This window comes from Leptonotus elevatus, chromosome 5, assembly GCF_054856555.1.
Source record: "Leptonotus elevatus isolate MCC_2025b chromosome 5, RoL_Lele_1.0, whole genome shotgun sequence".
In the NCBI taxonomy this organism is placed as follows: domain Eukaryota; kingdom Metazoa; phylum Chordata; class Actinopteri; order Syngnathiformes; family Syngnathidae; genus Leptonotus; species Leptonotus elevatus.
This window is the reverse complement of record NC_141243.1, coordinates 725,696-747,948: the sequence shown is the minus strand read 5'-3', so window position 1 is coordinate 747,948 and position 22,253 is coordinate 725,696. Positions and strand designations below refer to the sequence as shown.

Below are 22,253 nucleotides of genomic sequence, written 5' to 3'. Positions count from 1 at the left end.
CTGAAATTTGGATGGGGATTGACTCGTTACTTTTACTCACTCCATTTGAAAACAAATATCTCTACTTGCTTCTGTACACTTTATGAGAATAGACATGAAACGGTTTGTGGCAAGTGTGTTGTATTATGATAGCATAAAAACCAGCAGCTGCTGCCATTAAATTATTTTTCTAAAAATAATCATCTGGGGAAAAAAATAAAGTGTTTTCAGTTGTTACCATTTGCTAATTTAGCTTTTTTTGGGAGGTCAGTTGATAATGTTAGCATTATGAACACGTTTTGATAGCATACATGTTAAGCTAACTTAGTTGTGCCAAATTATCAAAATAATATAGCATATATATTTTATTCTTTTACGTAGTTTACTCAATACCTATTACTCTTTTTATTTAATTTTATTTTTTTACTTGTAATTGTGTAGAGACTGATTTAACTACAATTTTTTTCCACCTCGTCTGCAGTTTGAGTGAAGCATGATGGCGAGAGCGCATAATCATACACTGTTACTTTAAGAGGAGGGAAGGGGGTGTGTCTGTTGCCTTTGCTCATTTGAATATACGCTAGTTGCGCTGGCTGGGCTTGTCGGATGTTTTTCATCCCGCGGAGAGCAAATGCGAGTGTTTGTGGGTGTGCACGGTTAGTGGTTGTTGTTACTGGTTAGCGTCAAGTGCTAACTAGCGTCTGGACATGGAGCTGCACATTCTGGACCACCGGCTCCGGGTCACCAGCATCACCAAGAGCGGCCTGGCGCAATTCACGCACGCGCTGATCAAGTTGATATTCCTCCGCCGCCGGACACGGTAAGCGAGAGCTTGTTGATTTTCTCCCCTCGGAACATTTGGGAGAAGTTACGTCAGTGTGCATATTTGGTGATGCTGCCGCCGTGCCAGGTTGCCAAATTAAATGTGTACTTCGTGTGATAACATCTCATGTTTTTATAAGGCTGCGACTGACTGTGCTGCGTTCCCTAAACCTGGGAAATTTGTGTTCTAAACCGCCTCTCGTCTCTTTACGTCACTGCGTAGTCTCACAATGATGGACAATTTTTGTTTAACTTTCGCGACATGTTTTACCCGCTGAGTTAATCTTTGGTGGGTCCACTTTACGCATTTAACAAGGCTGACAGACTTGTGTGCTGTCCCGTCTTAATTTGTGAGTGTGAGATGTACTACTACCACGTGGTTGCGAATACAGCAGTGTTTGCATGTGGCACACCTGCTCATAATTGAGGCCACGCCCACCGACTCCCATTGGCTTTCTTGGGCGTTGAACATAAAAGGTGAGCCAATCAGACCCTGATTTGTGATGATGCAATAGTGCGCCCCCATTCGTTAACATGCTGCAATCGTGGAAGGTGGGAAATGGGAATTCTTCAATTTTTTTTTATTACTAAAACGTTATGTTCATGTGTAATCTTTATTATAATTTAACTGAACTGGAATTTCTGATTGTACAGTGTATTTCTTTAGTGTTGGTATGTTGACAAAGTATAATGTTGCTCAATTGTCAAATTTAATGCTGTCAATAAAAACAAAACGAGCGCTCTTTAAATTGCTTTTTTAGGGGAAAATTTTGAGGACTTTCCCGTTATAAAAAAAAAATCGACAAACTTTTGTTAGTTTAGCCTGGTGAATTTACATGAATTTTGGCCTTGGGCGTAACTTGCAAAAAATGGCGCTTTAGTTCACCCCAACATTAAAATAAAGAGAGGAAAAAGAGAAATATCTGGCGAGAGCCTGTCTGTACTTTATGAATTAAACTGAAACAGCTGCACGTGTATTATTTCCTAATGATCCAAAAGTTGTTCCAGTGAGGAAAAGCCTGTTTCTGTTTTTTTTTGTTTTTTTATCTTCCCCCTTTTCCGGGCCCCTTTTCCATTCATTAGAGAGGAACTCCCATAAGTGGAGTGCAGGAAATGACATGGACTAAATGGCCTCCCTGTTTCGTGTTCAATGCCGGTTTGTGGACAAAAAAGTGTCTGGACGCCTGCGGGAAGTGGAAAAGCACAAGAATGTGTACACGTATGTAACGTAAAAGCAAAACAAGGGTCAAAACATGCACAAACGCAACATAAAGGTAGAGGAGACCAACAGGAAGGTGAAAGGTCAACTTTAAGGATCACAATGCATCGTCCGAGTTAGCACAGCCGCTCGGCCGTGCGTTGTTTGTTACGCACGCGCACAAACGCACACGGTGGGCCGGTGGCGAGAATTCGCCGAGTCAGCGGTCGCTCGGGCTGCGCAGGAACTGGAGGGTGGAGCATCCTTTTCATCTCAGGCAGAGAAAAAACAAAATCCACAACAAATGTTTTTCTTGTGGCCGTTTCCAGCGTGAAAGCGTGCAACAATTCGTGGATATCCCTCGGGCTTCTCTGCTTGGCCCAGATAGGCCAACTATTGTTGTCTTCCACATCCTTTTTCACTTTTCTCCCGCCATATCACGGTTCGCCATTTGCGCTCTATCACGCATTCATGAGCAGTCATAGTGGCTGTCATGGTTTCAACTATTAACAGAGTTGTTTCAAATCAATATAAAAAAAAAAATAGTGTGGAAAATCCTTGTTATGATTGTGCTTATTATTATTATTATTTTTACTTGATCGTGTGTTTCGGGTTTGCGGTCCTGTTATTTTGTGGATTGTTTTTGTACAGTTTAACTATTTGGCCTCTTATTTAGTTTGTATGTAATTCCACATTTGGCCACTAGATGGTGGCACATCGTTTAGTTTGACCTAAATTTGAAGGAAGAAAAGTGAAAACAGGAAGCGTTTCAAGAACAGCCTGATTTTTGCTGATTATCGAATGTGAAATCCTTTAATCCTGTTTTCTACATCTACAGAAAGTCATGGCTGTAGGTTGATTTGATAATATTCGTGATATTCGGCCATGATTAGATTGCAGACGGATATTGTGGGGTAAGATAAGTTTATTGGTTTGTAAAAAAACCAAGAGGATTTGTTTATTGTGAACACAGATGAATCGTTACACTCTTACATTGTTAGTCTTATCCATTGTTTTTTTGGGGGGGCGTTGCGGGTTTGAGCCTCAACCCTTGTGACCTTGACGGCGTGTCCTTGAGCAAGGCACTGCACCTCCTGATGCTGCGTCAACAGGAGCTGATCGAGGAGTCGGTGATGAAGGTGGAAAGGCACGAGTGGAACATTTGCTTGAATGTTTTGAAACGGAAGCAGTCACTCCAGACAGCCGACAGGAACAGGAAGTTCCTCGCGATATAAATGACTTAAAAAAAAAAAAACATTTTGGAAAAAGACCACCAGATGCGATAACTTCCTTTATGAATGTTTATTGTATCATTCGTATGTTAAATAGTAATGAATGGAAAACAACACGATGTCATTTTTGAATCGAAAAAAAAAATCCTTCTTTCAGATGCAAGTTCTTCAGTATGACCGAGACCCCCGAGAACTTCACAGTCGTGTTGGATGAGGAGGGCTTCAAAGGTACAACAACAAAAATAATAATAACAAACGGCAGTTTACTTTTACTCTCTGTATTCTAACAAGTATGGGAAATAATATGATTATTGATCAATATAGTATTTATATTAGCGCTCCAATGACGTATGATTTTAATCACGCATTCATCTATTTTTAACTCCATTCATTGAGTCATGTGATTAACTCGGCCTATCGAAAGACAAGTTGGAATGAACGGAAAAGAATTGTGTGTGTGCAAAAGCAACATCACTTAAAAAGTGTCTGCCGTGTGGCGTCTCGCTCTGACGATTGACGCCATCTTGTGGGCAGAGCTGGAGGCCTCGTCGCAGCTGCAGGCGGAGGACTCGGTGTGGCTGCCGCTCAACGTGCTGTCGGACGCCAACGCCTCCGCCTCGCTCGGCTCGCAGCCGGCCGGCGTCACCAAGGTCGCCGAGTCGGTCATCGCGCCGCTCGCCCGCCAGCACGTCTCCGTCTTCATGCTGTCCACATATCAGACCGACTTCATCCTGGTCAGCCCACGGATTTTTGTTTTTGTGTGGGAGAAAAGGATTTTATAAAGTTGGATTTTTTTTTGGGCGGAGGTCAATAATAATATACAGGAAAATGCATCAAATGCATCATTCTTTGAAGTAAAAATGTGCTTTAAAAAATGAAAGTTGCATTTTTTGGAAGGAAAACCTGAGAGAGTAAACCCAACTTTAGAGAAAAATGTACACATTTTTGAGAAATGTGCCAAAAGTATCGAAAGACTGAAGAGTTGAACGTGTGCTTTCAAAAGTTGTCGGAAAGTCAATCGAGGTGCATTTTTGGTCAGCAGCCAAGATTTGCCCACGAGCAAAAAAAAGAAGTCTTGTTGTGCGCGGAAGTGAAGTGAATGGGCCGCTGTTTTTGCGCATGCAGGTGCGAGAGAAAGACCTGCCGGTGGTGGTGAGCACTCTGGAGGAGGAGTTCAACATCTTCCGCGAAGTCGGAGGAGAGTCGCTCCTCGTCCGCGGCCACGACGTCGCCAACGGCCTCCACAAGAACGGCAAAGAAGGTCAGCTTAACTTGACAACAGGGAAAAATCTGCAAAAATTGACCTTTTTGGGGGCGGTTCGAGTCAATGTTTCAATGCCATCATATTTGTTTTAGGTCGTTAATGTGTATTTAAAAAAAGACTCCAAATCGTTTCTGATTTTGGTAGAGCTAATATCAGCTGATTCAATTTGCTGGTTTGGGCCCGATAAATATTTAAATCAAACGTGGTCCGTATTTCAATTTTTTTATTCGGATCCTAAGAATTCTAAAAAGCTGTATTTTTCAATTTTTTTTTATTTTTTTATTTTTTACAATTACCAATTAAAAATGGAAATAATGATTGCCAACAAAGCACACAGAATCCTGCATCAAGTTGAAGGGCTTTTGATGGTGACGTCTTTCCAGAAATGAAAAAAAAAATTTGGGCAAATGCGACGAGTCAAAATGAAAGAAAATTATTATTATTATTATTTTGTCGGCAGCCGTGCCGGCCTGCACCCTTCACCCGGTGCTCATCCCCCAGAACCGCTTCTGCGTCATGTCCTTGGACCCGGACACATTGCCCTCCATCGCCACCACGCTCATCGACGTGCTCTTCTACTCCAGCAGGTGAGACGGATGGGCTGCAGTGGCCTTGTCAGGACACAAGGTGGCGCTGCAGCTCAAAACGTGGCAACAGATGAAATGCACGTGTGTGGCGAGTCGCGAAACAAGATTGAGATGAAACGGCTTCCCGGTTCTTTTACGGCTCCTTGAGACTTTTTTTCCGTCAGTCTACTCGTGACATTTACAAAAGGCCATTTTGGGAAATGAAATGCGTTTCGGCGTCTGGATTGTACATTTAAAAAAATCCAGTGGTGGCCAACAAGCTCATTTTTGACTTCTTTAAACCAAAATGGCAGACTTCCTGTAATTTACAGGTGTAAACTGCATCTACGGAATTTCATGTTGCTAAGGCTGAATTTGAATCTCAAGGACAAGTTTGTCTTTGAAAATGTCCAATCTGTCACCAAAAATATCCTGTCCTCTCCGTCCTGTGCCTCTTCAGGCATGGCTTCTCGAGACGTTTTTTTGTGGGTCTGCTCATGACAGACATGTTAACCAAATTGAATATTGCCAACTGGCAACTTCTAATTTTCATCCATGCGATTGGGCAAACCATCAAATTCCGCTGCCGTGTTCAAATTACAAAAACTCCAAATTCTCCTAATTTTGCGTGATCTTGTATAAGTAGTTCAAATTTGGTGCCAATTTTGGCAACATTTTGTATTTTGGAAATGGTCAAATTGACCCTAAAAGGTCAGTGCCAAGGCCAAATGACAGACTTCCTCAGCTTTTTTTTTTTTTGCATATTCCCTTTTATTTATTTATTTTTTTTAATTATTTTTATTATTATTATTATTATTATTTTATTTTATTTTTATTTTTTAAATTTTTTTTATTTTTAATTTTTTTTAAGAGCTCAGTATTGTTTTAAGAGCTCAGTATTTTTTGCATATTCCTGATTGACATGTCTACCAAATTCATGTTACCAGTTTTCGAAAGCTGTAAAAGGATTTTGTCCTGGAAAACGTCCTTCCCTGGAAATGGCAAAATGGAAAATCTCTTGCGACCAAAAACGGCAGACCTCCTGTGTCTTTGCGAGGTTTACGTCACGAGACGCTTTTGTGGGTCGACTCAAGATTGTTCCCGTTGCAAAGTGAAAGCGTTGCCACCCATCGAGACACCAACGCAGTTTTGCGTTTGCCCCTCGCAGCCCCAAAGAAGACGAGACGTCGTCTTCCGGCGCAGACTTGGAGCGGATCAACTTCTTCTCCTTCTCCCTCATTGACGGTTACGTGTCGCTGGTCATGGACACGGTGGCTCAAAGACAGTAAGTGTGTGATCGCGGCTGTCGTGAGCGCGTGAACGGCAGCACGGGACGTTAACGAAGTGCTTCTGAAGGTGAAGTGGAGCCGGACGGATTCCAAAAAGGTTTCGCTCCGACCTGTTCATTTTGTTTGCTCGTAAACCAAATGTGTCTTGTCTTCAATTTAGAAAAAAAAGAATAAATCACATTTTAATTTTCAATAAAGAAAGTGCATAGGGAACTGGTGGGGTTAAGAAACACTGCTCTAAAGTGTCTTTGATGGGTTTTTTTATTTGGGGGGGGGGGGGTCTAAATAAGCTTCAATGCTAAGCACGTGCAATTGAAGATGAAATTGTTGAGAAAAATCAGCGGCTTTTAGTTTATTGTGTCCAGAAAAAGCACGTACACGCTTCAGGGTGAAATTGTCTTTGATGTTATACTAATTATGCTAATCCTCCCATCAAATATTCGTCCAGGTCTCAAACTTGTCTCTGATGTAAAAAAAAAACATTCAATGCGTTCAATGGTTTAAATGGTCTTAGACGTTTACAAATTGAAAGAGGTCTTCTTGTGTCTTTGATGCAAATGAAAATATGTATGTTAAACTTAACATTGTTGAGTAGAAATTCTTATTCTCTGTTATGGGCATTTAAAGGATCAAATAGTTTTAAGGTGTTTGATGTTTAGTGCGTATATGCATTTTAGGTTCTCTTTGATATTTCAGCATGTTAGCTTCACAGAAAACGTCAGCGTCTTCGGGGCAATGCGCATGTTTGCTTCACTGCATATTCAAAGTGAAGTTTCAAAATAACACCACAAAATATCAAAGTGATGTGCGTCTTAGATGTTTGCCGATGGTCTTTGATGTTCCCGTAAGTTTTTTGCCTCGACTCAAACCTGTTTTGGACGTCCCAGGTTCCCCGCCGATCTCCTCTTCACCAGCTCGTCCGGGGAACTCTGGAGGATGGTGCGCATCGGAGGACAACCCCTCGGCTTCGGTGAGCGACCGCTCTCTTGCCCGGTCTGTCTTTTCAAGATGGCCTCCCGAGCGAGACGTGTGGTTGTGGCTGCTTTCAGACGAGTGCGGCATCGTGGCGCAGATCTCGCAACCGCTTGCCGACTGCGACATCTCCGCCTACTACATCAGCACGTTCAGCTTTGACCACGCTCTGGTGAGTGAACGCCGTTACACCGCACGCCGTTACACCGCCCGCCATCCCGCCGCCCGCCATCCCGCCGCCCGCCATCCCGCCGCCGACCAATCCTGACTTCATGCGACTCAAAAACCCAACTCACTCACTCTCTTATTTAAGGCTTGCTTGCTTGCTTTATCATCCGGAAGCATTTCTGCCGCCTTGACTCACCAGCAGGCGAGGGAGGGGAGTGGGCGGGGCTCGGCTGTCTTTGAGGTTTACAAAAACACTCATCTAAGACGCTTTGAAGTTGACAGAAACACGAAGAATGAATTGTCATTGATGTTAAAGAAAATGTTAAGTTGGGGGGGGCAGTTGCGTTGTCTTTGATGTTTCCGAAAAATGTGCAAAATTGTCTTTGATAGAAAGAACACGTCATAGTCGTTGAAAGTGCCTTTGATGTTAACAAAAACTTAGTTTATTGAAAAGTCGTCTGGGGTAAATTTGTTGGATTTGTTGACGTCCATAAAAACGGTCGTTACGTTGACAGCTAATTGGTCTTTGATGTTCACAGAAACTCGTATGTTCAGTTAATTGGGGCGAAATTTTCTTGGATGGTAGCAAAAAAACTTCTTTTTTTTTACAGTACTCATTAGGTCTGGTCTTTGATGATAAAAAAAAACCCTATTTGTTTACAAAACAATGCCTCTTAAAAGGATGTTTTCTGTACAAAGACATTAAATTGTCTTTTGATGCTTACAAAACACATCCATGAAGTTCATTTACTTTCAATTTTCTTTGGTTTTTCATCATTCAAGACTCAATAGTCTTTGATGCTACCAAAACCTTGCACGTTTGATTCATTGGAGACTATGTTGTCTTTGACGACATAGGTTGGGTTCATTCAAGACTAAAGTCTTTGACGTTCACCAAAAACCCATTTATGAATCTTGATTTTGCTCAAAACAAGTGACTGTAGTTCGCTCAAGACAAAGTATTTGATGTCAGCAAAAACATGTAATGATCAAGGAGGACTAACGTTTGTCTTTGATGTTTACATTACATTTACATGAGGACTTTGATGTATAAAGACATTTGGTTTGAGGACATTGAGGATGATGAAAAAATGTCAACCTAATTAATGTTAAATTGTTGACTTTTACAAAAAAGAGGTCGGTCTTGTCAATTGAATGAAGTGCAACGTGTCTTTGATGTTTACAGAAACGTAGTTAGGCTTATTAAACTTCAAATTGTCTTTTTTCAAAAACAAAAAAACAAGTATTTATGGTTCACTGAGGACAAAATATGGTGATGAAATTTGATGTCTCCCAAGAAAAAAAACGACTTGTGTTTTTGTTCCTACTACGCGTTCTATTGATGCAAGATCCCTTTTTTTGATGTTGAGCTGACCGACGCAAGCGGCGCGGTGACAGGAAGCAGGCTGCCGTGTGTATTTTTACCGCCTGTTGGACTCATCTTAGCAGGTTTAGCGCACTGTCATAAGTAAATGCAACGAGCCCACCAACCGGCGAACCCTTCCAGCCCCGCCCCCACCCTTCCAGCCCCGCCCCCACCCCCGCGAAAGCTGAAAGTCTGTCGCAACGAGGTTAAAGAAAGTTGAGGTTGTCCCTCACCCAGCGCTCCAAAAAAACGGCGGAAAGTGCAAGAAATAGACGAGCGTGCGTGAGTCACGTCATCTCGAATTCAAATACAACCGGGAAGGGACGACGACTCAGCGGATTAGTCAAGAGTATTTTTTTTAAATTCCACAGAAATTTAAAAGTGAAGTGAAGTTACCCTTGACTCTTATGCGTGTGCGTTTCTATTTCTACTCGCGCTCGTCCCAGGCAAACCTCCAAAATTGAGATTTCAGTTTTCACAAAGGCGGCAACGATTCCGTTCTTCTTTTGTCCTCACGGGTTTGGGTTTGAAATTAGGCTGTAAAGCACAGATTAACCGACACAAATCTGCACAGGGTTTCAAATTAGGGTTTCAAATGAGAGTTTCAAGACGGGTTTAGGGTTTCCAACAAGGACCGAGGTAGTATTTTGAACAATTTTGGTTTCTAAAGACTTACATTGTCTTTTGCTATGAAAATGCTCTTCCAAAGCCTCTCAATTCTCTTTGGTTTCGACCAAAAAATACAAAAGCAAATCATTATTTGTGTGTTTTTGAGGTCCCCGAGGAGGACATCTCTCGTGTGAGCGACTTGCTGCACAAGCAGCGGATGGACCCGACCACCAGCTGAACCTTGACCTCCCATTCCGCCTTGGATGCCACCAGCACTTGCGCTCCAACAACTGATGTTTTGTTTTCTTGCTTTTTTTTTTTCTTCTTAAACGCGGTCCTCTCAAAAATGCAGCCAACGTCCTAAACGTGTGAGGAGGCCAAGCGTCTTTTTAATGGGTCAGCATTTCGTAAGGACATAAAAACGAACAAAAACAACAACAGGTCAATAACATGCACAAACTTTTGAAGTCGAACATTTTTGGGCTACATTTTGTACTAGCTCGACTGTTGCTCAACGTAACGGTCATGAAAATAAATTATTTCGACGCCTTCTTAAAATAATCGCCTACGGTATTTTTTTCCCAGATTTTTCAGGAAACACAAAAAAATACCAATTTGCATCATGATGAGATGTATTAGGCAAAAAAATGGCTTAGGCAATTATTTTAAGAGGGTGACGATATGGAAACTTGAAGGATGTTGGTGGCTTTTTCTTCCTCCCCCCCAACCACAGTTATCAGGAACATTAAAAAAAAAAAAATCTGAATTATGAAATAAAAGAAAAAAATGCGCATATTACAAAATTATGAGAAAATAGAAAATAACAAAATCAGTCAAAAAAATAAAAAATACTATTATGATTGACATTGGAATGAGTTAACCTTCTCACATTTATTTTTATAAATAAAATGTAATTCAAAATAAAAACATAGCAAAAAATGTATCAGACAACAAATACAAAAATATTAGACAATGGAAAAAGCAAACAAGAAATGTGCAAAAATATTTAGAAAAATACAAAAATGTTGACGGTATAGAATCGAAAAAATCAAAATACACAAATGTGAAATAATGTCAAATGTCAGACAAAAATACACCAAAATTATGACAAAATGATTTTTCTGGGCAAAATCATGCACAAACTAGAGGGAAGCATTTAAAAAATGTAAATGGACATATTGTATAGTAAAGAAAATAATATATCTGATTTTTAAAAGAAACATTTTAGAAAATAAAAATAGAAGTATTGGAAGGCCACATATAGACATGTTGAAAGAACATTTCGCAACGTATTCATATATATATTTTTTTTAAATGCTGAAAAATGTCAAACATTCTGCTCGATTGTTGCCAAGGGGCTTTTGTGACGTCACGAGAAAAGCCAAAGAAAAAGCCCAAATTCAGGGATGGGAGGGAGGGACCGAGGTGGACATGAAGCACGGCTCCGTATTCTTAGATTTGCGAGTACATTTTGAGCGCTCCGGTGCAAGGGAGGTCCGGCACTGCTGATGTGTCAGTGGAACGGATGCTTGACTTCCCGAGTGTGTCAGTTGTGGGAGTGCTCAGTCCAGTATGATGATGATGAAGAAGATGATGAGGAAGATGATGATGATGAGCGTATGAGGACACTTCCTCGTATATAAGACACGAGACACAAGTGAGCAGCAACATGAAGAACGGACACGATGGCGCCCACGCTCAAAACGATGCTGCACTCTGGTAACAATTTCTCAAATATTTCTTCCATTCTATTAACATGGTCAACATTTTTTACGCTTTGTGCTTAACCCTCCTGTTATGTTGTGGGTCAAAATAACCCACTTTCAAGCTAAAATACCACAAATATTACAATGCTTTTGGAACACTGAGCATAGACGGGGCGGGGCGGGGCGGGGCGGGTCAAACTGACCCATGTTAAAGTTAAAGAACTTTAAATATGTAATTTTTTTTGCTATGAGAATTCTCATCAATTAAAAAGGTTGACTTTGATATATTTTCAATTAAAGTGGTCACAAATGTTTGCCGGAATGCTTTTGGAACATTCAACATAGCCGGGTCAAATTGACCCATTTTAAAGTTGAAGAACTACAAATAAGTATTTTATTTTTTGGCAAATGAAATTCTCATCAATTTGAATGGTTTACTATAACATATTTTCAATTCAAATAGTTACTAATGTTTACCAGGTTGACCCTTTTGACAGTTAAATAACTACAAATGGTAGATTTCAGGATGAAATATTTGCAACCAAAGCATAATGTTTATCGGGGTGTGTTTTTATCATGAAAAGGTCCATTTGAGCCAAACCTTATCGTTGCTTCTGAGAAATCAGGCCAACATGATTCATTAAAAAAGAAAAACGCAATAAACCCATTCAAAGTCTGCTCACTTGTTGGATGACTTGAAATGTGCACGATTTCCAAATTTCCGCTTCTTGCGAACATACTAAATTTCTACTTTGTATTGTTTTTAGAAAAATAAAATGCTAGCGCTAAACATGTTTTATTGGACACAAATTGATGCCTTCAATGGCAACTCATTGCATGACTTCAAAATTCAACCCGGCTAAGATTTCTGATAAGTGAGTTTTTCTGAATGTTTGTTTCGGTAGAAATTTTCCACCTCTTTAAATGTTTTTCTTTTTCTTCTAAATAAACTCTTAATGGCTTTTTAAAAAGAAATGAATCAAAAAAGCAAAATGTTCAGCACAAAACCTACTTTAAGTTCCATGCTGGCCGCTTGTTGCATTATTTGAATGCTCAAAATGTGAAGCCCGGAAAAAGGATTTTCTACGTTTGTTTTCCAACGTTGTTGACTTTAAATTGAAGGAAAAAACAAAACAAGCTTTACTGTTCCGAACCTCCATTCTACTTTCGAAATGACAATTTTGTAGCACAGAAAAAACTTGGAAGTTACTTTTGATGCCTTATTTTTCTTACCTTTGGTGTTGATCTAATTGCTTAGGCCACTTTTGTTGGAATATCTTTTTTTATTTTATACATGAAAACATGAAGCCTTTTACTCTGAATGACTTCAATGTCCAAAATGTTAACCCTCGAAAATACTTTTCCACTTTCACCTACTTTTTTCCTAAGCACTTTATTTAACTTGATTTCTACCTTGATAACAAAAATGTTAACTCAAGAAAATATATATTTTTCCTTACAAATGATTTTCATTCTTATTAGGATGTTACTTTTTTGAAAAAACACATTTTGCAATTTTGATGGATTTATCCAGTGTATTTTCATACAAATTTTGCACAAGCATTTTACTGGGCACTATTGACTATTCTTTTGCATCGCGTCGTCTAATCTCATGTTCAAGACTTAAAGTAACGCGTGTGGGAATTTTCCCCTTTTTCGCTCAGCACTGCTGGTGACGCTGGTGGCTCTCCAATGTCGCCCGGCGCCCCTCGCCGCCATCACTTGCCAGGACGCCTTCTCCACCCTCAAGCTAATCACGAGCATGCTCAGCCTTGCGACGGCGCGGCTGCTCGACGAATACGTAAGTGTGCTGAGTTATGTTGTTATTGTTTGAATTTGTTTTATGCTTCTCTGTTGTTTTTTATCATAATGTTTTTATATGTTCAGCACTTTGGGAAGTGTTTACTGTATACATTTTGTGTTTCAAGAATCAAAGACTGTTACATAGCGTAAAAACCTTTGGGGGCGGGTTGCGGCTCGGGTCGTTTCCGACGGTCTGGGCAGATTTTGTGTGTCGCGTGTCATGTGTTTTGCGCACACTCACCGCTCTTCGCCTCCCCACCCGCAGACCACCTTTCACGGGCTGACCGGCCTGCCTTCCAACGTCCCCAACTACAACGTGAGGGGCTCCATCTTCTCCGAGCAGCTTCAGGACATCTACGCCCAGAACAAGGTGTTCCACCTGAATATCACCAAGGTGGAAGACTACCAGATCGGGGATTGGGGCAACCCGACCAACGTTGCCGAGCATCTAACCGTGGTCAAGTGGAGTCTTTTCAACCAGCGAAACATCTTGAAACAGTTGGTCCAGCGAGTCTACCCGGAGGCGTTGCTAACAACGGTAGCGCCAACGCACCAGATCCTCAGTCACAGTTGGGACAAGAAGTCCTACGGCTGGAAAGTCATCGTAGGCCTGAAAGGTTGGCTCGCAGAGGTCAACGAGGTCCTGAATGCGGCTCACGGGCTGTGCGACAACCACACTGCCGAGGCCGCGTGAACCGGAGGGCTCCGGGTGCTTGAAGAACTGTTGGACTCTAAAATCCAGCACGAGGAGGCAACCGATACGTTTTCTACTACCGATTACTGTTCTATGCTTTTCTGAAAACTTCTCAAGAGGAGAGTTCTGCCTGGTTGAGGGAGAAAAACGGTTTGACACTAGAACTGGAACTGGCCACTTGTAGCGTGTGAAGGGTTCTGCTGAGTTCTGTGGGACAAAAACTGTCCTTAGGACGTAGACATTTGAGCAGAGTCCAGTTCCAGATGGCAGTCAGATACAATAAATCAAGGGTGTAGAGACCTCCAAGTAGAATTTAAATATAAAAGGTAGCTCGTTCAAAGGGATCCATTCATCAGGTACCATGGTTGCACAGAAAATCTGGAGGTATGATGAGAAGAGTTCTGCTCAGGTTGTGGACAAAGGGTTTGGGCAAATCGAGTAGGTGACAGTGGATTCCCGTTATTCTTCTTTCAGAACTCATTTTCCCCTCAATAAGTCTATCTTTGGGCCAACCCCCCAAAGGCCTCAGAATCCAGACCCACAAGCTTAGTCAGGTACGAACCAATCCGCAGTTCCTTTTGCACTTTCCTCTGATGAGGTCACTGTCGTTCTATAGTCACTGTTCAGTATTATGATTATTTATTTTGATGTTTTTACTTATGTTATTGCTCTATTTATTGTTATAAATTAAAATGCAGACTTTATGAATACATCGTGTTGTTGCTTGTTACCCCTTGGCGGTATTGTGACCCATTTGGGGCTTTTTGATGCTTCTGATCAAGACATTTCAAAATAAAATACTGCCCACGGTTTTAAATACTGTATGATCGGCCACACGTATGAACAACAAAATTACACTATAATATCCTCACAAAAATCGAAACAAAAATGGTAACCGATATGCATCTTAAATAGGTCAAATACAGAATGTATCCAATATACCTCATTATTATTATTAGACGTTTTATGTTACAGAAAATAGCAAGTAAGTCAGTAAGCGTTTGGCCCAGGTGACAAATCCCGTGTCTGTCTCTTTAAATTCCCCTCTGCGTTGGCGTGAGGCATGTCTGATTGACCAATCAAAGCCTGGCACTGCGATGGCGTCACATGGTCATGTGACCCGATACAGCCAATTAAGTGCGTACATCAACTGGAGGGAAATCGAAGAAAAAAGTGAGATGGGAACTTTGAGAGCATCAGTTACAGGTCTGTTCTTGTTTGTTTCATATTTTGACCATGCTTAGAATTTAAGTTAAATCTTGCCTTGTAAGAGCCTCCATTTTGTCCCAAATTGTTCAAAAAGTTGAAGGGGACAAAAAAAGAAAAAAAGAAGCGGAATTCAATTGGCGAGCGCAGAACTGCAGATTGTTGTATACGATTTGTTAATGACGCAATTGTTCTCTTTATACTTACTGGCCTTGGGCTCCATTCCATCCTAACAAAACATGGGATTTATTTTCATTGCTATGCGGATGATAGTGAGATTTATGTCCCGCTTAGCAAAAAGCATGATTTCTCATCGAGGTCGTTTTTGTCATGTCTGCAGGAAATCAAAGCCCGGATGGCTTTAAATTTCTTGAACTTCAACGAGTAGAAAACTGAATTTTTTTTTAGTCCCAGTGGCCCAATTCATCCTGTTGATTTGGGTCCTTTGGCACACTAGGCCTATCTTAAGCCTACAGTCTCAAATTTGGGTGTTAAGAGTTTAAACTGGACCGGCAAATTGCTGCAAATCCATCTTTTTTTTTTTTTTTTTTAAATCTTAGGCAGCTGGCTAAGGTAAAGATGATTCTTTATCAGATGCATTTAGAAACGGTAATCCGTGCCTTCGTTACATGGGCTGGATTACTGTAATGCACTTTATCTTGGAACCAGCCAGTCCTCCCTCAGGCGTGCGTCTCCAGCTGGTCCAAAATGAAGAGGGTGCACAAAACCCCTATCCTGGCCTCGTGTGACAAATCAGTGAATCTTAATCTTCTTCATCTTCACTGGCTGAGCGTGTCATTTAGAGTCCATTTTCAGATTATTTTATTTGTTTTTAAATGTCTAAATTGTCTTGCCCCACCTTACCTCGCCGAGCTCTTGAACCCCTACGCACCTGGCACCTGGCCGGTGCCTGAGCTCAGCAGGCCAGACACAATTAGAGATACCGAGGACAAAGCGGAGACTTGGAGGGGATCGACCTTCCGCTCAATATTCGGCAATCTCCTCCCTACCTACTTTTAAAACCCTTCTTAAAATCTGTATTCTTCGGCTTTTGGCAAACCACGAGACTTAGCGTTGTTTCGATGCTTTGTGCTGTGTTATGAATCTGATGTTTATTCTATTTATGTATTTATTCACTTTCCTACTTCTTGTTATGAATGTATTTATGTAAATGGTATTTACTTGTATACGACTTACTTAAAATGTTACTTTTGTTCTTGTCTTACTTATCCTTTACTGCATGTACAGCACTTTGTAATACAGCAATGTTTGTGCTTTTATAAATAAAGTTGAGTTTGTCAAAGTACAATCCCTGGAAGTGTCAGGGACTCATTTCCCCCCTAACTTTCCAGGGGGCGGTACTGAGTGACTTTTTGGGAACGACCGAAGTAATGGTTCCCCCGAGCCTGGAAATCCAGAGTTCCAGACTCACTCGCGGCTTTTTCAAGAAAGTGGGTGTGGCTTGCCAGGCTAGGTTCCCCCGTGGTGGTCATTAATCAAGCTGGCAAAAAGTCTGACAGCCTCGCATATCTTTCCCTAATTAGGACGTTGGTTTGTTAGGACTGCGGGATGATTAATGGTCCCACGCCGTCAGTCCGTCCGTCCCTTGAAGGCACCACACGGACGGGTCAGCGCTTGACTCCAATCATGACTGAATTTGTGGACAGATGGTCCAACCGTATTAACACATTCTGGGACATCTCCAATTACTAATTGCGTTGCTTCTTGCTCATTACAAATTTTAATTTCCCACATGCCATCATTTAACAACATTGAATTTGGTAGGCATGTTTTGGCAATCATAAGTAAACTGAGAAAAACGTTCCACCAAAAATAGGCAAGTCTGCCATTGAGCTTGGAAACCATTTCACCTTCCTGTGGTCAAACAAAGTCTTTTGATTTGGTCTTTTTTTTTTATTGTGCAGTATTTATTTTTACTGAAGCGGTTGAGTTTTGCAATTCCCAGGTTTCCTTGAAATTCAGTTCTCGAAGCTCGTTCTACTCAACAGGGCATCTGGCAGACATGTTTACCATGAGTTCATCATCATCTTTTCTTTTCGGTTTGTCACCACAGCGCGTTTTCCTCCTTCATCCTCCTCTTGATCACCGACTGCCCTCACGTCTTACATGTCAACCTTCTTGTAAGTCTTCAACCTCTCGTTCATGGCAGCTCCATCCTCATCCACCCGTATACTCATGACCCCCCCCCCCCCCCCCCGGGTGAAAAACAACAATTAATGTCTTCTCTGTCTCACTTTGTTCCCAAGACATCGAACCTTGGCTCTCCCGCTCATAGATGCGAACACGAGATGTCTCAAGGCAGAGTCTACAACGTAACGACTGGTCGGCCATCTTAGGACAGGGGGCTGCTCTGGTTCGCTGTGCTGTAGTCTCCGGTAAATTGGGTGATTTACTCGTAACTTGCTGAATTCTTGACAGATTTATAAACAAATTGGTTACAAACCTTATTAATGAGTATATGATTCAGGCTGAATTTTTAAATCTCATTTTTTTGGGGGGGGGTGGAAAACCGCAGCATATTTGTTCATGTCATGAAGGGGGCGTGGCTCAGTGGTCGTCTCCCAATCCAGAGGTTGTGGGTTCGAGCCCATGTATCCTTGAGCAAGGCTACTGAACCCCCAATTGCTCCATTTACCATGTCTTGTTTAACAAAAAGAATGAAAATCGGTTGAAAATTTGGGCGAGTTGAACAACCTACAGCTATTTTAAAGTCTGTGCTCCTTTTGAATGTCATGCTATGAGTGATCGAGCAGCCCTGGCCCAAGATTGCGAGTCTAGCAATTTAATTGTTCCTGGGCTAGCGAACGGACATAAAAAAAAAATGGCTCAATGGCTAAGTAATGCTTTGAAAGTCTTTCATGGTTTTACAGCCACTTTTATTTCATGAACATACGTTGATACACTGGACACTAACACGATAAGAAGGATGGCACTCGGGAGCGCAGACGTCGACCATGGCAGGACTGATAAACAAAAGTAGAAGAATATAGAATAGTGCAGCACCTTCTTCTCTTCCTATGATGTCACCGACGTACGAGATGCCATTTTGTTTGGGGGGGGGGGGGTTAGTGTTAAAGTGACAATGAAAAAATAAAATTACAACTTTCTTTAACCATCCCCTGACTGACAGGGACTAAACAGAGTTAAACAATAAAGAGTATGATATAAATACAACCCCCCCACCCCCCAAGAAAAAACAGTTAAAGAAAACAGACTTGTGTTTTTTTCCAGCTGGTTTAGGACAATTGTGTACGATTTCATTGAAAATGACTTCAGTTTCTCTTAAGTTTTTTTTAAATTATCTGATTTTCTTACTAAATCAGTCAAATTTTTGGGAAAAATGGGGAGTGATATTTACTTTAAAAAAAAACGAAAGTAAAAATTGTATTCACTCACAATTGTAAGTACATTTTACAAAGGAGAGCCTCTCAATTTCTGAGTGAAAAACTATAGGTTTTCTCCCAAATAAATATTGCTCCCTATTTTTGAGTGTATGGGTTGATTGGGAAAATAATAATAAATTCTAACAGTTTATTAATCAAACCGCTTACTGTACATTTTATAGTAGGCAAAAGTAGGCGGATCTGTTAATAAATATAGGTAAAAAATATATAAAGTTGTATGAATAAACTAGCAAAATTTCCCATAGATACAACAAAAATGTTTTGCTCAATTGGGTCCTTTTTTTCCCAATCTGATATTTGGATTCAGCACATTCAATTTGTCCTAAATCAGCTTAAAGAAAGAAATCTTTGACAATAAATTTGTTGTTGGACAGTGATTTTTTTTTTTGTGTGCTTTTTCTCAAACTCACCCTACTTTTTCACCCTTAAACCCCTTTGTAAAAACAAAACAAAAAATACTTATTTATCATAACATTATTATTATTTTTAAATTTAAAAAAATCTCTCCCACTCCCCGTTAACTGTTTCGAACCGTTTCACAAAAAACATGACTATCCTCAGGATGTAATTGTTGTCCTTCCTTGTGGCCCTGAATATTCCTTAGCACACACACATCAATACGTATCCTGCCTGCCGCGTGCTTGGCGGAGGTCACAGAGTGATTATGTCGGTCTCGTCCTGAACAAACGAGAGCTGCCTGCGAGCTGATGAGCATCTCGCACGACTGGATGCAAGTGCTGGGGAAGCGCAAATGCCGTAATTTGTTGTCCGTGCGCTTTGAGGGTAAAAAGGCAGCAAAGGTCTTTTTTTGTGGTTCAGATGGGAAGGAGTTCCGGAGGACTTTCGCCGTAGCAGTACTTGGCTTGAGGGTTCCGGTACGTGTTCTCGTGTTGGACGCTCTGCTTAAACAACAAACAATTGTTTTTTTTCCCGTCAGACTTGCAAGTAAATGTGCAAAGGACTGTTTTGACTTTTGAGTGGACTGGACACTTTTTTTGGGGGGGGGGGGGGGGGGGCGTTAATCCGGTGTAGTTGCATCTTCAAAAGGTAACGTGTATATAACATTTGTATTTATGATTCGTGTATAGTACAGAGGGTTGATTTTGGATAATTGTATATGGGAAAACTTTTTTTTTGCGGTAATATATTCAAAGACCTTGAGACATTTTTGCAGTTAAAATAATTTCAAACAGGGTCACAAATGGCCGGCATGGAGCTCAGAAGATTGAAGGAACGCCAGCGTGACAAGACAAAGAAAAAGAGACTTCTGGATAGACGTACTTGTGAGGAGGTGCGACACTTGGCCAGGCACAGTTCAAACAGGTCCTCGACGGCGGTGAAGAGGTTCTGGAAGCCTTCGGCGGCGCGGTTCAGGAAGCGCTCCAAGAGAGCTTGCTAAAACCAGAGACAATAATACAAATGACAGCTGTTCATTCTCTTTACAGTCCGACTTTTGTCCTCCAAAGTTATCTGATGGGGGGTCATTTTTGAAAGAGTAAAAAAAAAAAAAAAGAAAGAAGTGAAAATAAAATTTACTCTGAGGAGGAAGATGTATTTTGTCAATCGCATTTTCCCCAAGAAAATTTTTTCAAATAAAAAAAATAATTAAAAAAAACAATAATTTCCAAGAAAGTCAAGGCTTTTTTTTCCCCCTCCAAGAAAAAAATTGCATTTCCCCCCCAGGACAAAACAATCTATTAAAAAATGTTAAATATGACTTCAAGCTAATTAAAAAAATTTTTTTTTGAAGATTTTGACTTCTGGAAAATATAAAACATCTTAATTCATCCACGATTACTAATTAGTCAAAATATGACATACTTCTTTTATAATTGACTTTTCTCTTTTCTTTTCTTTTAAAGCACACCTTTATTGTCATGCTCATAACGTTCAGACATTTGTTCTTAAACAAATACATTATTCTTCTAAGATTCTGCTTTTTTTTTTTTGATTATGAAAATGTCTTAAAATGTGACTATCCAATAAACTCCCAAGTATTTTTTCTCTCAATGTTTCTTGTTGAGTCGTGTTAGATTACAATTTCACTCATCTAAGAGTTTGACTGTCAAAATAATAACTTTATGGAATTAATGATTTATTTTAATCTGGGAATAGTATTTTATATTGTTGCAAAATCCAGTATTGTAATCCAATTTTTATCTTTTTCTTTTTTTAAAGGTGTATTCAAGGATCTTCTCAAAGTAGAAGCCAAATGTCTGTTTGTCACTTTAAAAAAAATGCGCATCCTAGCAGCTCCCTTGCTCGTCCGGGAGAAACGTCGATCAAATGTCGGAACGTGCAAGCTTGTCTTCATCATCATCTTCATCAGTCTCTGCAGCCGGCCTCACTTGATAAACGGATGTCCTCTTGTGGCTCTCAGCCATTTTCAAAGTATGCAGTGAGATTGGTGGAGCTACAACAATGAATGGCTGAATCCGAAGCTCAGCGGCGACAAGAAGTTCAAATGTCTTCATGCAAACTACTAGCTTAAAAAAAATACAGTTACAAATGTGTTCTGATAGTGACAGTGTGACCAATTCCATAATTTCTTACAATCATAGACAGATTGCATCGGCGCTTTGGGTGCGTGCGTGCGTGCAGATGAAGAAGTTACCTTATCTGGCCGTAGACAACAAGACACGCAGTATTCATAAACGCTGCAGCATCCGTTGGTCAAACAACTTTTGCAGACGTGCTGCCTGGTGCGCGGCGCGTTGACGTTGCAGCAGCCGTTCACCAGCAAGTCTTTACGCTCGCACACATAACCTTCGCAAGGAGACAACACATGTTTACGCTAATTTAAAGTCACCTCAACTTTATTGATAAAGCGCCTGGAAGTAGAGTGACCAACTGTCCCGCATATATACAACTGCCCCCCCCCCCCCTTCCAAGAGCATGTCCCACTTCCCAGTATCATCATCACCATGACAACCACTTTGAAGAGAATGAACGGCCCATCACTCACCCAACTCGTCGGTGAGCAGCGTCTTGCCCTGGATGGAGTTCCGGCAGTGGCCCATCTGTCGGCTGCTGTTGCCCAGGTTGAAGCGCACCTTCCAGGGGATGCGACGCTCCGGGTCCCTCACCTCCAAGAGGACCCGGTCTCGTATGGTACGCTCCTCCTGTATGCGCGCGCACAAAGTGGACTCGTTTTAACACTTGTTGCTATGGAATTGACATGGAAAGGGCGGCCAGTTGTAATGTCTGCTGTAAATTGTGAACCCCAGCTGTTTTCCAATTTACTATTGGCGAGGCCAAGGGTTATCTTATTTTTACGCTTGCATGCCGATGCTACACCTGTTTCAACGTGCTGGTGAGGAAGTAGATGAGCGACAACCCGAAGACGATTCCCAGAACCCAGCGCTTCCTCAGGAGCCGCCGGAGCACCATCATGGCTTGACTTGGTCAACAAACATCCAACCGCCTGTCGGTAAATTGTGCACGCGGTTTGTGCCCAAGCTCGCTAGCTCCCGACACACACACAACGGTGATAAACGTAAAAGAGAGAGCGTTCCGGATCATTTACAGTTAACCCATTTGGCATTAAAAAGTAACTTGATCAAATGTGACAAAAGCAAGCAACAGTTAAACGTTTCCACGCTGGTCTGCTTCGTTAGCTTGATAGCTTAATTTAGCGTGAGAAGCATTAGCAAACTGGCTAGACCATCGGGGCCCGTAACAGAAAAATACAACAAGTTGTGAGGGGTGAAAAGGACACAGAATCTAACGTAGTACGCAACAACAATAACATAAAAAAAACAAAAACGTAATTCTATTCTCCCGTAATCCGCGGTCGGGTTTAATCTACCGGTTTTAGCAAAACAACCTGCCGACACAACACGGAAGCAGCATAAACATGATTCAAATGCGATTGGTCAATGGGTGACAACGTAATGACGTAACGCGGAAGTTAAATATATTTTTTGTTTTATTCCTTTATTTAACAAACTGACA

At 41.1% G+C, this 22,253-nt stretch overlaps 3 protein-coding genes and 2 long non-coding RNA genes across 6 annotated transcripts; 3 read left to right on the top strand and 2 right to left on the bottom strand.

The window, feature by feature from the left end:
• The first annotated feature begins 511 nt into the window (after nt 1-511).
• castor1 (cytosolic arginine sensor for mTORC1 subunit 1) lies at nt 512-10,159 on the top strand. Its single transcript, XM_086075508.1, has 9 exons — nt 512-799; nt 3,389-3,459; nt 3,766-3,965; nt 4,357-4,492; nt 4,956-5,082; nt 6,230-6,346; nt 7,238-7,320; nt 7,400-7,494; nt 9,632-10,159. The coding sequence occupies exons 1-9, from the start codon at nt 687-689 to the stop codon at nt 9,701-9,703; spliced, it is 1,014 nt and encodes a 337-aa protein (XP_085931634.1). The 5' UTR covers nt 512-686; the 3' UTR covers nt 9,704-10,159.
• Nucleotides 3,287-5,405, bottom strand: LOC147173163 (uncharacterized). The gene is made up of 2 exons (XR_015094804.1): nt 4,372-5,405; nt 3,287-3,962 (listed from the first exon to the last, which is right to left on the bottom strand). It is a non-coding gene; the product is annotated as an uncharacterized LOC147173163 (long non-coding RNA).
• Nucleotides 10,160-10,896: 737 nt separating the features above from the next.
• LOC147173161 (uncharacterized) lies at nt 10,897-14,378 on the top strand. The gene is made up of 3 exons (XM_086075516.1): nt 10,897-11,184; nt 12,836-12,972; nt 13,240-14,378. Exons 1-3 carry the CDS (start codon nt 11,151-11,153, stop codon nt 13,666-13,668), a joined length of 600 nt encoding a protein of 199 aa, XP_085931642.1. The 5' UTR covers nt 10,897-11,150; the 3' UTR covers nt 13,669-14,378.
• Nucleotides 14,379-14,833: 455 nt separating this feature from the next.
• Nucleotides 14,834-20,300, top strand: LOC147173160 (uncharacterized). Its single transcript, XR_015094803.1, has 4 exons — nt 14,834-14,874; nt 16,949-17,015; nt 17,142-17,270; nt 19,493-20,300. It is a non-coding gene; the product is annotated as an uncharacterized LOC147173160 (long non-coding RNA).
• Nucleotides 17,737-22,173, bottom strand: spring1 (SREBF pathway regulator in golgi 1). Of its 2 annotated transcripts, none has more exons than XM_086075514.1 (5): nt 21,597-22,173; nt 21,265-21,421; nt 20,914-21,065; nt 19,581-19,694; nt 17,737-19,201 (listed from the first exon to the last, which is right to left on the bottom strand). In XM_086075514.1, exons 1-5 carry the CDS (start codon nt 21,690-21,692, stop codon nt 19,115-19,117), a joined length of 606 nt encoding a protein of 201 aa, XP_085931640.1. In that variant the 5' UTR covers nt 21,693-22,173; the 3' UTR covers nt 17,737-19,114. The 2 variants fall into 2 exon arrangements, with proteins under 2 accessions (XP_085931640.1, XP_085931641.1); XM_086075515.1 differs by having other exon boundaries at nt 17,737-19,198; nt 21,597-22,172.
• Nucleotides 22,174-22,253: the final 80 nt, after the last annotated feature.

Bases quoted from the DNA above. Each gene is read 5' to 3' on its own strand.
- spring1 (XM_086075514.1), bottom strand. From the start codon at position 21,692: ATGATGGTGCTCCGGCGGCTCCTGAGGAAGCGCTGGGTTCTGGGAATC. The intron at 21,066-21,264 runs GTGAGTGATGGG...CTCCTTGCGAAG, and splicing joins GCTGCTCACCGACGAGTTGG to GTTATGTGTGCGAGCGTAAA. The intron at 19,695-20,913 runs GTAACTTCTTCA...CTCTGGTTTTAG, and splicing joins GTTGTCTACGGCCAGATAAG to CAAGCTCTCTTGGAGCGCTT.
- LOC147173161 (XM_086075516.1), top strand. From the start codon at position 11,151: ATGGCGCCCACGCTCAAAACGATGCTGCACTCTG. The intron at 11,185-12,835 runs GTAACAATTTCT...TTTTTCGCTCAG, and splicing joins CAAAACGATGCTGCACTCTG to CACTGCTGGTGACGCTGGTG. The intron at 12,973-13,239 runs GTAAGTGTGCTG...CCCCACCCGCAG, and splicing joins CGCGGCTGCTCGACGAATAC to ACCACCTTTCACGGGCTGAC.
- castor1 (XM_086075508.1), top strand. From the start codon at position 687: ATGGAGCTGCACATTCTGGACCACCGGCTCCGGGTCACCAGCATCACC. The intron at 4,493-4,955 runs GTCAGCTTAACT...TTTTGTCGGCAG, and splicing joins CCACAAGAACGGCAAAGAAG to CCGTGCCGGCCTGCACCCTT. The intron at 6,347-7,237 runs GTAAGTGTGTGA...TGGACGTCCCAG, and splicing joins GACACGGTGGCTCAAAGACA to GTTCCCCGCCGATCTCCTCT.